The sequence below is a fragment of the Miniopterus natalensis genome, chromosome 5 (assembly GCF_054644295.1).
Source record: "Miniopterus natalensis isolate mMinNat1 chromosome 5, mMinNat1.hap1, whole genome shotgun sequence".
NCBI lineage: Eukaryota > Metazoa > Chordata > Mammalia > Chiroptera > Miniopteridae > Miniopterus > Miniopterus natalensis.
The window spans coordinates 75396641-75410205 of record NC_142085.1 but is presented as its reverse complement, the minus strand read 5'-3'; the positions used below and the strand labels follow the sequence as shown (position 1 = coordinate 75410205).

At 40.4% G+C, this 13565-nt stretch overlaps 1 protein-coding gene across 9 annotated transcripts in view; it reads left to right on the top strand.

Annotated features, from left to right (window-relative positions):
• The window catches only part of NHSL1 (NHS like 1), a 199690-nt gene that overhangs the window by 136044 nt on the left and 50081 nt on the right, over positions 1-13565 (top strand). For 7 of the 9 annotated variants that reach the window (XM_087817646.1, XM_087817643.1, XM_087817650.1 and 4 more), the window contains one exon: positions 5586-5738. In XM_087817646.1, the coding sequence (XP_087673772.1) occupies positions 5586-5738 (153 nt within the window). Of the gene's footprint in view, positions 1-1972; positions 2594-5585; positions 5739-13565 lie in introns of those variants that run through there. The other 2 variants (XM_087817647.1, XM_016204914.2) reach the window with 2 other exon arrangements.

The window sequence follows — 13565 nt, the reverse complement described above, 5'->3', positions numbered from 1 at the left end:
ACCATGACTTACTTGGTTGCTACCTGAAGATCTGGAATTAGGGAGTTAGGAGGTAGCATAGAGGACCAAGTGCCTGGGATGTGGGGTGGAAGCCTGCTTCCTGCCCCGAGACTCATCACTGACGGGTGTGTAACCAGACAGTGGCTTGTGGTTATTAGTAACCAGCTTAATGTTGACTGAGGAAAGAAAGTACTCCGTGCATGACTCTTCATTTTCTGAGGGCACCTCTCTCACGTCCTGGTGGACTGGAAAAGTCTCACTACACAGTGAGTAGACCTCCCTCTTTAAAACGAGAGCAGATGAGATCCACGGTACAGATTTTTGTTTTATTGCCATCGCCTCCTTAAACTTTTTACCCAGATTTCACCTTTTCAGTGAGGTCTACCTCAACTTCTATTTCATACTGTAACCTGGCCACCTGCTCGTCCCCAGAACTCCTTTCATCCTATTCAACTTTGCCTTTTGTCCATTGCACTTACCACGTCCAATGTACCATGTCATTGTAGTTGATCATCACATAATGTAAGCTCCATGAGGGCAGGGACCTCACCGATGTATCCCAGATGAGTGGTGTTTAGCATGTGCCCGATATTTACCTTTTTAATGAATGAATCAGTGTTCGGATGCCATTGTTATATACATGAAAAGCCACATGCTGTTTTCAGTTGCAAGTGTGTGTGGTGACATTCACCTGGTAGGTTGTGGGTATGAGTGCTTCTGCCCAGAACACTTACTACCCCGCCTGCTGCGCTGAGGTGAGAGGCAGCTCTGCTGCTTATACATTTGTTTTCCTAAGGGGAACTTTGCTCCCCAATCTAAGGCAGCTGTATAATTTCACTTACAGTCTCAGTTGTTTCTCATTTGCCATCTGGCCATGTAATTACTTTTAAGTAAAGTTTTGTATAGGATGAAAGAACACGAGTTGGAAATCTGTAATAATATGTATGGTAATATGATAATATTTGCTTTAGTTGTTGTTTGCTTTGCTTTTGTTGTTGCTCAAAGTATAAGCTTAAGGGAGGGGAAAGATTTGCGGAGGAATCGTTCCAAAGCTTTCCTTAGAGGGAGCCCCTTATATAAATTTTATTCTTTGACTAAGAGCTTTTGTTATAAACTAAGTGTTTTGAATTAGTGGATTATTACATTTTTCCATTCAATTATAAGTCTGGCCCAAAGCTATGAAACAAGAAGTTGTCTAATGTGTTTCAAAAGCTGTTTTGCTGTAAAGTGGAATTGGGGGGGTATGTGAGGAGCATTATTGCCTTTTGTTCATTTTCATCGTATTTCCTGATCAGTACTCTTTTCCTTTTGTTCCTGTTCCTTCGCCCAGAATATATTTGTCTGGTGCCGCTTATACCCCATTTCTGACACTCTCTCTATTTGTGTTTCCCCAGTTCTCTGAGGTTAGTACAAATGGACAAAAGAACCAGAACTCAGTACAGCATTATAGTCACATTAAGGAGAAACCCAAATAATGTCTGTTTGAAATTACTCTCCTCACTTCGGGAAGCGCGCGCGCGCGTGCGTGCGTCCGTGCGTGCGTGCGTGCGTGCGTGCGTGCGTGTGTGTGTGTGTGTGTGTGTGTGTGTGTAACTTTTTAGCCAGGTGCTTAGATGATAATTAAATTTAAAATACAGATTTAAATGATTAGGGTACTTTATTTTGAATGATTACTTGATCTAATTTCTCCTGGAGTGGGGAAGTTGGGGTCTTGGGGAGGGAGGGAGTTGTGACAGCTAGATGCAAATAAGATCAAACTTTGGAGCAATTTCAATGCTGATTCTCAGTCACTGGCTGGAAAAAAAAAAAACTGGGAGAGAAGTCAGGGCATACTAATTTGCACGAAAATGCAACTGAGTCATCACTTACAGCTCAATGGATATTCTGTTGTAAAGTTTTACTGCTTGTAAACACTCCTTTGGGGTGGCAGGCCGAGCCTGGGGGCGTGGTCGGGGAAACAATAGTTTGGCTCTTTTTTCCCCTTAAATCAGTACCAATGCCTGAATTAACTGGAGAGTCAAAGAATCAACACAGACTTGCTCTAAAACTTGCCGGCTGCAGTAAAAAGATCCGGACGTTCATCGTGGCCTAGTGAAAATGGGGATTGTGTTGGCTTCATCTCGACTTCCTTAGAGGCAGCCTGTACCATTCTGTGACTCCAGAGAGGAGAAACTTCTGATCTGTCGGAGAGAAAACTGAATAAATGAGCCCTGAGGCAGAAAGACTGGTGTGGCTCTCATGCAAATAAGAACCCTGATTGGCTTTCGCTTTCTGCACATGTTGTCACTGGCGGCTCTCAGCCTTAAAGATAAGGTTTCAGTGGGAGGTTTTCAGGTTCAAGGACTGTTAATGGTTTGTAACTGCCTGACAATAAGCTCAACCTCTAAGTTACATCAACCCGGGCAGATGTCTAATGATATGAGAACAGAGCAAGGAGTTAGAATCTGGAGTGGAAGGATGCAGCTTGCCACCTGCCTGCTGGACTGAGCTTTTAATGTGATTTAAATTTCGAAGCCCTATGTGGGCATCCTGGAAATGGTGGTCTTCATTAATGCAAAGATCAAGTCTTTCTTTAAACTTTTTAAGAAGAAAAGTAAGTAGTTTCTTTTCTCCCCACTGTGTGTGTGTGTGTGTGTGTGTGTGTGTGTGTTTGCACGCGTTTTATGTACTATTTCATCTTTTGAGAGGCGGAATTAGAGTGTGAAGCAGCATAATTGACACAAGTTAAACTCCATTCAAATACCTCAGACTTTTGTAACTCCAGGGCAGAATTATGCGATCTCAGCAAGCCTAATTTATTTGTGGTTCAGATTTCAGGTGAATTTACAGCTTTTGTGCTTCTCAAAAGCCCTTTGAAGAAGGTGGAGGGGGGAACCTTGTATTTACTTCATGTCCACCCTGATTATGGTTTTTTGATTCTTTGGCTTACTGTGCAGGGAACCTCTGTGTAATGTGTCACATATTTCTGGTGGCGATGATCCTCTAACTGTCCCGGCACTCCTCTGTTTTGTATTTCAGAGCAGGACAGACTCTGTCTAGGCTGGTCAGTCGTGAAGTACACAGCTTTCGTGGAGTGGCTTCATTGTGTACTTACCATTGGTTTTCAATTTCTTTAATGCAGTTGCTTCTTCATTCCCTGGAAAAGTATAATTTTTACACATACCTGGTTTTATTTTTACATAATCATTGGTTGTTGAGTTTTAGTTCACTTTAGTTTTAGGCCCAGTGATTTCAACTGGATAAATGTGCATGGGTAGGAGCCCTTGGTAAGAGAAACTCTGGAGAAAGCAACAAAGAACTGCACCCTGGGGTCACTTTCTGCAGCTCTCCTGCTCGAAGGCTGCCTTTGGGTAGACTGATTAAATGATTAAAATCTTCCCTCGCAAGATGAGAAAACCAGGGAAGAGACACCTGCTCTTTCATAGCAGCCAGTTGGTAGCTGTACAGTGGGACTAATGGTGTGATTACACAGACTCGAGTACCATTACTTCGATTTGATTTGTAATTGGCAAATAGGAAGAGTTTCAATTTTCAATATTTTCCAACTATGAAGGATATAATTCAGTCTTTCAAATAAATGGACATCAGCAAAAAACATTGTAATTAACTAGGGTTCCGCTCCTCTGGGGTGCATATGGTGAGTTCTACACTGTGCAAGATTTTCAGATACGTAAGTAAGAACTAAGTCAGGTCTTTGTGGATGTTATGTATTAAGATTAAGAGCTGTATACACCGTGCGAAACATTTGTTCAACAAGAGGTTACGTGAAATACAAGGTGCCTAATTTACATACTTCTTTGTCAAACATTAAAAGCAGAAAACACACAGGACATTTCTGTTTTTAACTTGATGTCTAGTTCTCAATGTTTATTTTTCCATTTAGCAATTGATGCAGAAGGGGGGGAGGGGATCATTTAGGAAATGAACTATTTGGAAGCAAGGCTTGTAGAATTTTGTAGCTGTAGAAAAGATGGTCTGTGGAGTGAGAGCTAACCTGTGGCAGGTTCCTGCGAGTGCTGGGAAAGGCCAACCTCCCTCCTTAATGGTGGTTCTAAAGTCAGGGGTTCCTTTGGAGTTATTTCACTGCTCCTGCCACCAGGTTTTACATGAGTTATTTTGTGAGCTAAGACTTTACATTATGAGTTCACTTAATCTTTATATTAGCTCTAGTAGAGGTGCTTTGGGGTTCACTGTGTTAATTTTATTTTTATTCATTTATTTTAAATATATCTTTATTGATTTCAGAGAGAGAGGGGAAGAGAGAGATAGAAACATCAATGATGAGAGAGTCATTGATCGGCTGCCTCCTGCACGCCCCTGACTGGGGATCAAGCCTGCAACCCGGGCATGTGCCCTGACTGGGAATCGAACCGTGGTCTCCTGGATCCTAGGTCGACGCTCAACTGCTGAGCCACGCCTGGCCAGGCTCACTGTGTTAATTTTAAATATGTTCAAGTAGAAAGTTCAACAGTTCATGCATGCTAGTTCATTTTATTTTGAGAATCTGTTTTATGGTTTAGTTTACCAGAGATGTGGTATCTGTAGACATGGGTATGCCCAGTGTGTACTCAGGGTTAGGGAAGACTTGCCCCTGACACACAATTGTAGTATCTGCTGATTTTGCAGGTGTTATACTTGTCACCCTCTGTAAATGACTCAGCATAGGGTCTTTCTCTTATAGTCCTGTAGTCTGTGCTTGGCTTACAGTGGCAGATATATTGAAAATATTTAAAAATTGTTGATGAATCTGTTTGGTGCTCTGCTGGCATGCCATTTTACATTATGTTGTCAGGGAAAGTGAAATAGACAAAGAGATCTCAAGCGTTAGGGGGAAATAAAGGAAAATTATTATAGAGATTTAGTATTATCTCATGATTACCTATTGTCTCCCCTCCCCCCGCCTAATGTTTTCATCTCTTTTGTGGTGAATTGGATTGTGTTGGGAAAAGGAAATTACATTGGAATTTTTTTAAAAAACATTTTAATATAAAAGTGTTTCATGAAAGCAAGAAATACAGAGAAAATTTTGTAGCACAAATTGATTTCTACTTCTATTAGATGTGCTATTTAAATGTATTACATTGAATGTTTGTGCTTAATTTTTTAAATTTAATTGAGTTTATAACAGTGATGAGTTAAAATAATGCTATAGGGAGAAAATATTCGGTCTCAACTCAGTAGGAAATTTGCTTCTGTTTTGACACTATCATTTACTGATGCAGTGACACCGAATAACTGAATAAGAGATACCTGCCATAGTGGACTTCAGTAGGAACTGGAGGTCTCTATCAGTTCTGTCAGTCATTTTCTAACACTGGATTAGAGGGAGGGCCTAAAATTCAAGGAAGCAATTAACTGAGTAAACATTTCTACCAAAACATGATGGATAGTTTGACCAGTTCCTTTAGAGACAAAACACTGTGGGAAGGACCCCTGGAGTCTAAGATTAAATCTCATTTGCTCGATTTCCCTCTTGCGGGCTCTTGCCCATGGATGTGTTAGGCACCAAGAACCCATCTTGATGTAATACCTTTGGAGCCAGTGAAGTTTCATTTGACAGCTGAATTGATTCTCTCTTTCTACAGCGGTTTCCAACCTAGATGAGGAGAGTAGATGGACTGTCCACTACACTGCTCCATGGCACCAGCAGGAGAATGTGTTCCTTCCTGCCACAAGACCCCCCTGCTTGGAGGACCTGCACCGCCAAGCCAAGCTCAACCTCAAATCAGTACTGAGGGGTAAGATCACGACCTGCAGGCTTGTTCTTGGATGACTGGCCATTAAAATTGAAAGCATGAATTTGATTGATATTTGTAAAAGAAAACCTCTTTATAATGAACGTATAGTGTGTGGTGTCTTTTTGAGATATCGTAATACTCTCAGCCTACATGCCTCATATATTCTGGTTTCTGTAGAAACCTGCCTATTTATAGATACATTCTCAAAGAACACACACCAGTTTAGAAACCCATTAGGGAGTTTAAAGCACCAGTACTGCCTGGCCGGGTGTGGCTCAGTGGTTGAGTGTTGTCCTAGGATGCTGGAGATGGGGGTTTAATTCCCAGTCAGGGCACATACCCTGGTTGGAGGCTCAATCTCCGGTCAGGGGCGTGCAGGAGGCAGCCGATCAATGACTCTCTCATCATTGATGTTTCTATCTCTCTCTCCCCCCCTCCTTTCCTTTCTCTGAAATCAATAAAGATATATTTTTTAAAAAATAATAAAGCACCAGTACTAATTTAATCCAATTAACCCCTGCTGACACGAGAACTTTTGCCACTGGCTTTTTGAAACCACTGTAAGTATTCAAAGCAAATTTGTTAAAGCTAACCTTTTTAATAGTTTGTTCTCTGTAGTTCGAGTTGGGAGGAAAGGGGACCGCTATGTAGACTCTGAAGGAGGGCAAATTGTTTGATTTATCAGAACTTGGGCAGCACCCACAGGGCTTCTGATGGGCAGAGTACACTGTGGTCAGCTGGAAATACAGAAAGCGTGTCCTCCTATATCTAGTTTAAAATTCTCATCTTTACTTCAACTTACTGGTGTTAAGGAGTGTAAATGTATAACAAGGGAGGGCTTCCTAAAAGTTGTAAAGAAGGGAAGAAGTTCTTTAGAAGAGGGAAAAGTGATTTTTAAGATTTAAGAGACTTTCTTAACACAGCAAACCAATGTTCTTATCTACTAGATGCTGCTTTACCAGTTTTCTCCTACTGTGAAATATTGGGACAAAATTATACTAAAAAAGTACTTGTTGTTTATCTAAAATTTAATTAACTGGCATCCTGTATTTTATCTAATTGTGAAATACTTAAATCTGGAAGAAATACTGTCATTGATTCAAGGAATACCCAGCATGAGGACCCTGTCTAGATTTTATGATAGTTCTTAGTTTTATATCAGTCATTTATTAAGTAATTCATTCATTAATGTACGATTACTATGACTACTGATTACTAGTCGATATTCATTGAACACTTACCTATATGCCAAGTACCATTCTCAGCCATTACAGGTATTATCTCATTTAATCCTCATAGTAATCCTACTGCTTACTATTACTGTGCCAGTTTTATATGTGAATAAATGGAGACACAAAGGTTAGAAACTTTCCCACCATCTCAAAGTTAGTGGTGGAACCAGGACTTAGACTTGGACAGCTTCAGGCTACAGAGTTCATATTCTTAACTACTGCACTGTATTGCTTTCAACAACCATTTGTTAGAAATCTTATTCTGGCCCGGCCTGCTTGGCTTCCGCAGTTGAGCATTGACCCATGAACAGTTCCATTCCCAGTTAGGGTTTCACACTCGATCCCCAACAGGGGCGTGCAGGAGGCAGCCAATCAGTGACTCTCATCATTGATATTTCTATCTCTCTCTCCTTCTCCCTAAAATCAATAAAATAAAATAAAATAAAATAAAATAAAATATATATATATATATATATATATATATATATATATATATATATATATATATATATAAAGAAAACTCTTATTCTGGCAGAAGTGTAGAATACAAAGGCAGAGTCTTGGCTGTCAAGGAATTTATACTTTTATTTATAGTGCAAATCACAATGTGCAAAATACTCTAGATGGGCCAGAAATTGCTGTATGGGAGTTAGAGAAAGTGGATAACCTCTGCTTAGAGAGAGAAGCAATAACTATTAAGGATTCACAGTAGATTTGGAATTCTGAACAGACCTATACAGACCATAGGTCATAGCCCCCTTTTTTGTTCCTTTAATCTTACAACACTTAGATGATCTCATATGTGTCTTATAGTCTTGGCATTTAACTGTCTAGAAATGAGGGCATTAGTGGGTTCCCTTTCTCATTAACCTGAGGAGCCCTATATACTTAGTGACTAAATGAGAAGAATGGCATTAGTCGGGCTCATTTGTATGGCCTTGGAGTTGACCTTTGCCTTCCTGATGTTGGTCACGTAATGCATGTAAATCCAGCCACAATTTCTTCTAGATCTCTTCAGTTCTTAGGGATTATCTTTAGTAAATTTTGACAAGGAGCTTCTCTACTTCTAGCTCACCTTCCTCCCCCAAATAATTAGAGTATTAAATGGCTCTGTTCCCAGGACCAAGCCCTGAGGCAGTGCAGTTGTTAGCATTCCTCTCAGAGCGCTGCACTGCCTGGCCTGGCCTGTAGAGAAAGCTTTTGGAAGGATGTGTGAGTTTGAATATTCAGGCCCAGCTTTTTTTAATCACTGTCCAGGAAACTGTGCTTCCCTACCTCTTTCATGTATTTCAAGTATCAAACCAGAGCTGCTCTTTCCTTCCCATAGAAAATTAAACATCTGCATATAGATTTTTCTGATTTTCTTTTCTTTTTGACTCTTCAGTAGATCCATATAAAATATCATCATCACTGGTTTTGCCTATACTTGGATTTAATTTTGAAAAGGTAAATGCTTTAGTAATTTCTTTAATGCCCTAAGATGGATCATTGAAGGGATTTACCATTAATAAAATTAATAACTTTGGAAAACTCTTGGAGCTCAACTTTTTTAAAATTTTAAATTCGCACCTGAGTACATGCTTTTCTTAATGATTTTAGAGAGGGGGGATGAGAGAGAGAGAGAGAAAGAGAAATATTGATGTGAGAGAGAAAAATCAGTCAGTTGCTTCTCGTACACTCCCCAACTGGGGATTGAACCTGCAACCTGGGTATGTGCCCTGGCTGGAATCCAGCCCACAACCTGTTGGTGTGCGGAATGAGCCAGCCAGCCAGGGCAGAGCTCAACTTGTAAAGTCTGGATTTAAATACTCCTTAAGAGGTTGTAGATAAATAATAACTGTAAGAACAGTGGTTGACAAAGATGAAATAAGAAAGCATTTGAGTTCTTTTTTTCTTCATTTATTTACTTTTAATCACATGTACAGGACTTCACGTACCACGTGCCCTGCACCATGCTAGCAGGCTAAGATAAACAGGAAATGAGTGCAGAGTACTTATTGCCTCTTTATCAGTGAGGGTTAAAAAGAAAAAAATCAGCCCCTGAATATGTGACACTATTAAGGTATGATGTTATGTAAAGTTATATCAGTCTAAGTTAATTTGACCTTCACGCTCTTTGCTTAAAAATCTAGAAAGGTAGCTAAGTGTTCACAATGAGTAAGCTATTTTGTTTCTTCTATTCTTACTATGACCTTTACCATAATTTTAAGGAAGAAATACTACCCTTGAATGTTAAACAAGTTGGTGTTTTTTCATAGTCATTAAGTGCTCATTGTATGAACTATTGTGTCAATTTTTATGGGGAGCTCTGCTCTGCTCCCGAGAATCATAAAATATGGAGGGAAATGATACAGTGGGTACTAAGTGTTATAAACATTTGCTTATTAAAGCAAAGCAGAAATGCTTAGTGGTCAGTAGAGTGATTGAGGAAGGCACCAGGTTTACCAAAAATGTTATTAAAAAACTAAGTTTGATTTAAGATATAAAGGCAAGTAATAGACACAGTTTAATAAATATTTGAGCATCACTTCTCTAGTATGATAGGAGTTTTTAAATGAATGGGTAAAAGATTGTGGGTCCTTAACTTTAAAGAGCTGCTCTTGCTTTCTTGTGTCAGGACTGAAGCAAACAGACAGTAGTGTACTGGAGATATGTGTATGAGATGCTGAGGGCACATAGGGAGGGAGAGTTCAGTTAGCTGGAAGAGAAGTGGCATTGGGAAGCCCCCTCCCCTGCTCTCCCAGTCCTCCTTAGGAGAGGAGATGGGCTTCCAGGGCATGTGGAACACCCGGCTCAGGCATCTTCCATGTGCAATTTTTCTCTGTTCTGGTCCAATAGAGCAGAGATCTTTAGCGTTTATCGTTGGCTTGTCTCTGGAGAATCTGATAGAATTTGTTGGCCATGCTTTTAGATCAAATGATTTGGTTTTGTTGATTTATTTCTTACTAGAGATAAACAGGTATAGCAAGTTCTCACTTGGAGCTACAACAAAATGACATATAATGACACCAATTTTATGGCTAATTGATATAAACAAGAGTTACTTTCCTACAGTATCTCATAAATGTTATAACGAAACACTGTTGAACAAAACAACACTATTGGAGGGCCTACTGTACCTGGATGTAAAACTAGTATTTTGATATTTGGGTCTGCAGGACATCTGGCTAGAAATGAAGAGTAAATTTCTGAAAATGGATCCCATTATCCATAAAGAATTCACTCAGCTTTTTATTGAATTTCCAGAAGAATTCTACCTTTTTAATCTCCACAGTTGTTTGAACCCTTCATGGACTTCATCAGTTAGCTGTGGTGATAAGCAACTTTTACCTAACTGGATTTTTATCTGGATAATTTTTAGCTTTATTAAGTGGGCAAGGGGGGGGGAATTGAGGGGAAGGGGTGGGCTTGCTCTGGCTCAATGAGAGGTTCAGATTTTATTTCTTAACAACCTGTAGAGCTCATTTGAAAATTAAGAGCATATTAAAGGCTGAAAGAAAGCTGTGTTATTTTTAAGACTCCATCCCCAAAAAGCCCAGCTTGGGAGAGAGGTAAACATACTTTCTCACAGTGTGTTTAACAGGCAGTTTAGTTATTGTATCTGTGTACATTCCTGCCCAAATTAGTTCCCAAGAGCATCTGTTGCTGGTGTCAGAAACGTTCCTTAGTCACAGCTCTCTTTCCTGAGGAAATCCATTTTAGCAGGTCAGCCTGCTCTGTGGTTCTAGAATTGGAAGTGTGAGCACAGGGAGGAATGTTGAATCTGGCCTGTGTTGACTCAAAGTCAGAGGGTTTCATTTATTATATCTGGAGATATTGGAGTTGAGGATTTACGATGTGAAGAAATGACTCTTTGTTCCAAGTGATTAAGAACAGTTGTGTGTGTGTGTGTGTGTGTGTGTGTGTGTGTGTGTGTGTGTGTGTGTGTGTGTACCATCCTGTTCAACGTTAGAGAATGGTACACCTTTCTTAAAATGATGGACAAGGTTTCTAAGTGGGGTTAGCCAGGCTTCTATGACAGTTTCTTGACACATAGACTTTATCTCAGGGTCACTGCATCTACCCTTCATTGTTAAGAAGTGTACTAGTTCCCTTTAACTTAGACCAGTGCTTCTGTTCTGGGTTTGAAGAAGAGCCGTGGCTGTCTTACCTGTCTGCCTTGGGCACATGGGTCCCTGGGCTATCCCAGATGTCCTGTGGTGTGGGCTATAGGTTCTCCTCTTGGGGGCCCTCTGGCACTTTTTGCAGGACTGTCTGGGAGATGCTTTCCTATGTATAGCCTGTGGCTATTGACTGAGAGCTCTCTCTCTTGGAATGGCACACCTGCTCACCACTTCATACACACTCAAGAGGAGCATCTGCTTTGCCCACCTTGAGGTAACAACACTGAATTCTTCACCTTTTTTTTCTGTCACTTTAAAAAAAATTATGACATAACACAGACAAATACATAAAACATGTACAATTCTACAAATACTTATAAAGCAAACATCTATGTAACCATTACTGTTACTGGTAAAAAAATAGACTATGACTGGGGTGATCACTTCAGAGGCATATAAATGTCTAATCACTGTGTTGTATACCTGAAGCTGATATAATATGAAATGTCAACTGCACTTGGAAAATAAATTTAAAATCCTAGACTATGACCTGAATTCTTGAAACCTCCTGTTGTCCTTGCTTTCTAGCAGAAAAAGTCCAGATTTAGTGAAAAGTGCATGAGTCACATCTAGGCTCAAATCCTGACTCTCTTATGTACTAAGGGTCTGTGATTTCAGTTTGATTGTGAGTTTGTCCTTTCAGCCATTTGAGCTTTGCTCATCTCTGATATAAAGATAATAATATCTGCTAGCATGGGAATAAAATGAACTTTTTAGGTAAAATATCTCCACATAGAAGCAGTTTGTGGAGGAAAGGAAGTGTGCATTTTAACTTAAGTGCATGGAATACAGGTAAAAATTTTATAAATTTCAGCCCTTTTCCAAATGGCTGTCATGATTTAGCTGGAGCTTCCTATCCCACCCAGTATACTCCAGAGATGCGCTGTAGGGAGAGGGATGGTAGAAAACAGGAACATCACCAGGTGACAGTGACAGTGACAGTGACAGCCACAGACAGTTTACACTGAGGTTCATTTCCTCCACATCAGCAAGGTGCCTTTCTTTCCATCCACCATCAGCCTTTGAAAGATGCCTGGCATGCTGGTGCTGGAAGGGAGCCCCCAGGTCCTCTGATTACTAAACCCCATTTTCATTTTGCAGGTTTGTAAACCAAGGCCCATAGAAGCAAGGGGATTAGTTTATAGCTACTGTGCAGTTTGTAGGTGACCCTGCCAGGACTGGAAATCAGGTTTCTAGCCTCAGTGCATAGTGGCCTGCTGTGATCTCAGACCCTGAGGGCCCCTCCTTTTGAAGCCTCTTCAGCCACCCTCAGCTTTCAGAAGGGTCATAGGGACAGGGCTCTCTCTGGGAAGCTAAAGGCCCAAGGCAGATTTGGTTTCTTCAGCCAGTTAATTTAGGGAGTGCAGAACAGCTCCTGGATGCCTAAAGGCAGCTTTACAGTTGCTTAAGAAATCTCTCCCATCCTGGCTGGTGTGGCTCAGTTGGTTGGGCGTCCATCTGTCCCATGCACTGATGGGTTGCCGGTTCAATTCCTGGTCAGGGCACATGCCCGAGTTGTGGGCTCGATCCCCGATTGGGGGCGTGTGTTAGGGAGGCCGCCGATCAGTGTTTTGCTCTTGCATAGATGTCTCTCTCTTTCTCCCTCTCCTTTCGTCTCGCTCTAAAAATCAATAAAAAATAACAAAAGAGAAATCTCTTCACTCATTCCCGATTTCATTAAAATTCAACTAAGTTTAAGAGAAATAAAGGAAGCTTCATCATGAGACGTCATGTCTGACCTTAATATCTGTAACCATGTTTCGTCTTAATGGCATTTAGTGCTTATTATTAGGGTTATAATAGGTCATCAGTACCTTCATGGATTAAAAAAAAAAGCCATTGGTTACAGAAGGGACAAGTAAAAAACATAAGGATTTAAAAATATTAAGTACACCCATGGCTTAGCTCTTACAGCTGAGTGTACTCTGCCTCGTTCATTACTTGCATTCTTTCTGAAGAATCCTTCAGTAAAATTGATTTGTAAAAGGAAAAGGTGAAATATCACTGGTTAAGGAAAGAGTCTTATTTTTTGCAAGTAAAAAACATTAAATTACTTATATTCATTCATATAGAATTTTAAGTTATTTTCTAGTTTAAACCAAGATAGGCCTACAGTTGGGTGTGTGTGCGGGGGTGTGGGGGGGTGGAAATACAGTGTCTTATCTTCCCTAAACCGTAGCAGCATTGACACCTTGTTCTGTGGTTATGAACTGTTCCAGAAGATGCGATGGGCGACCAGAATGCTGATTCCAGCGCCGCCAGTAGCTGGTGGGATGTTGGAAAGTCATACCCCATTTTGTACTTTGCTTCTCTTCTGGAAAACAGTTTATGATCCTTAAGTTCCGTCTAAGCTCTAAAATTCTGATTAGCCTCTGGGTTCTTAACTGCTGTGTGTGAAGTTTATTGACACAGAAATATAATTTACTGCTGAG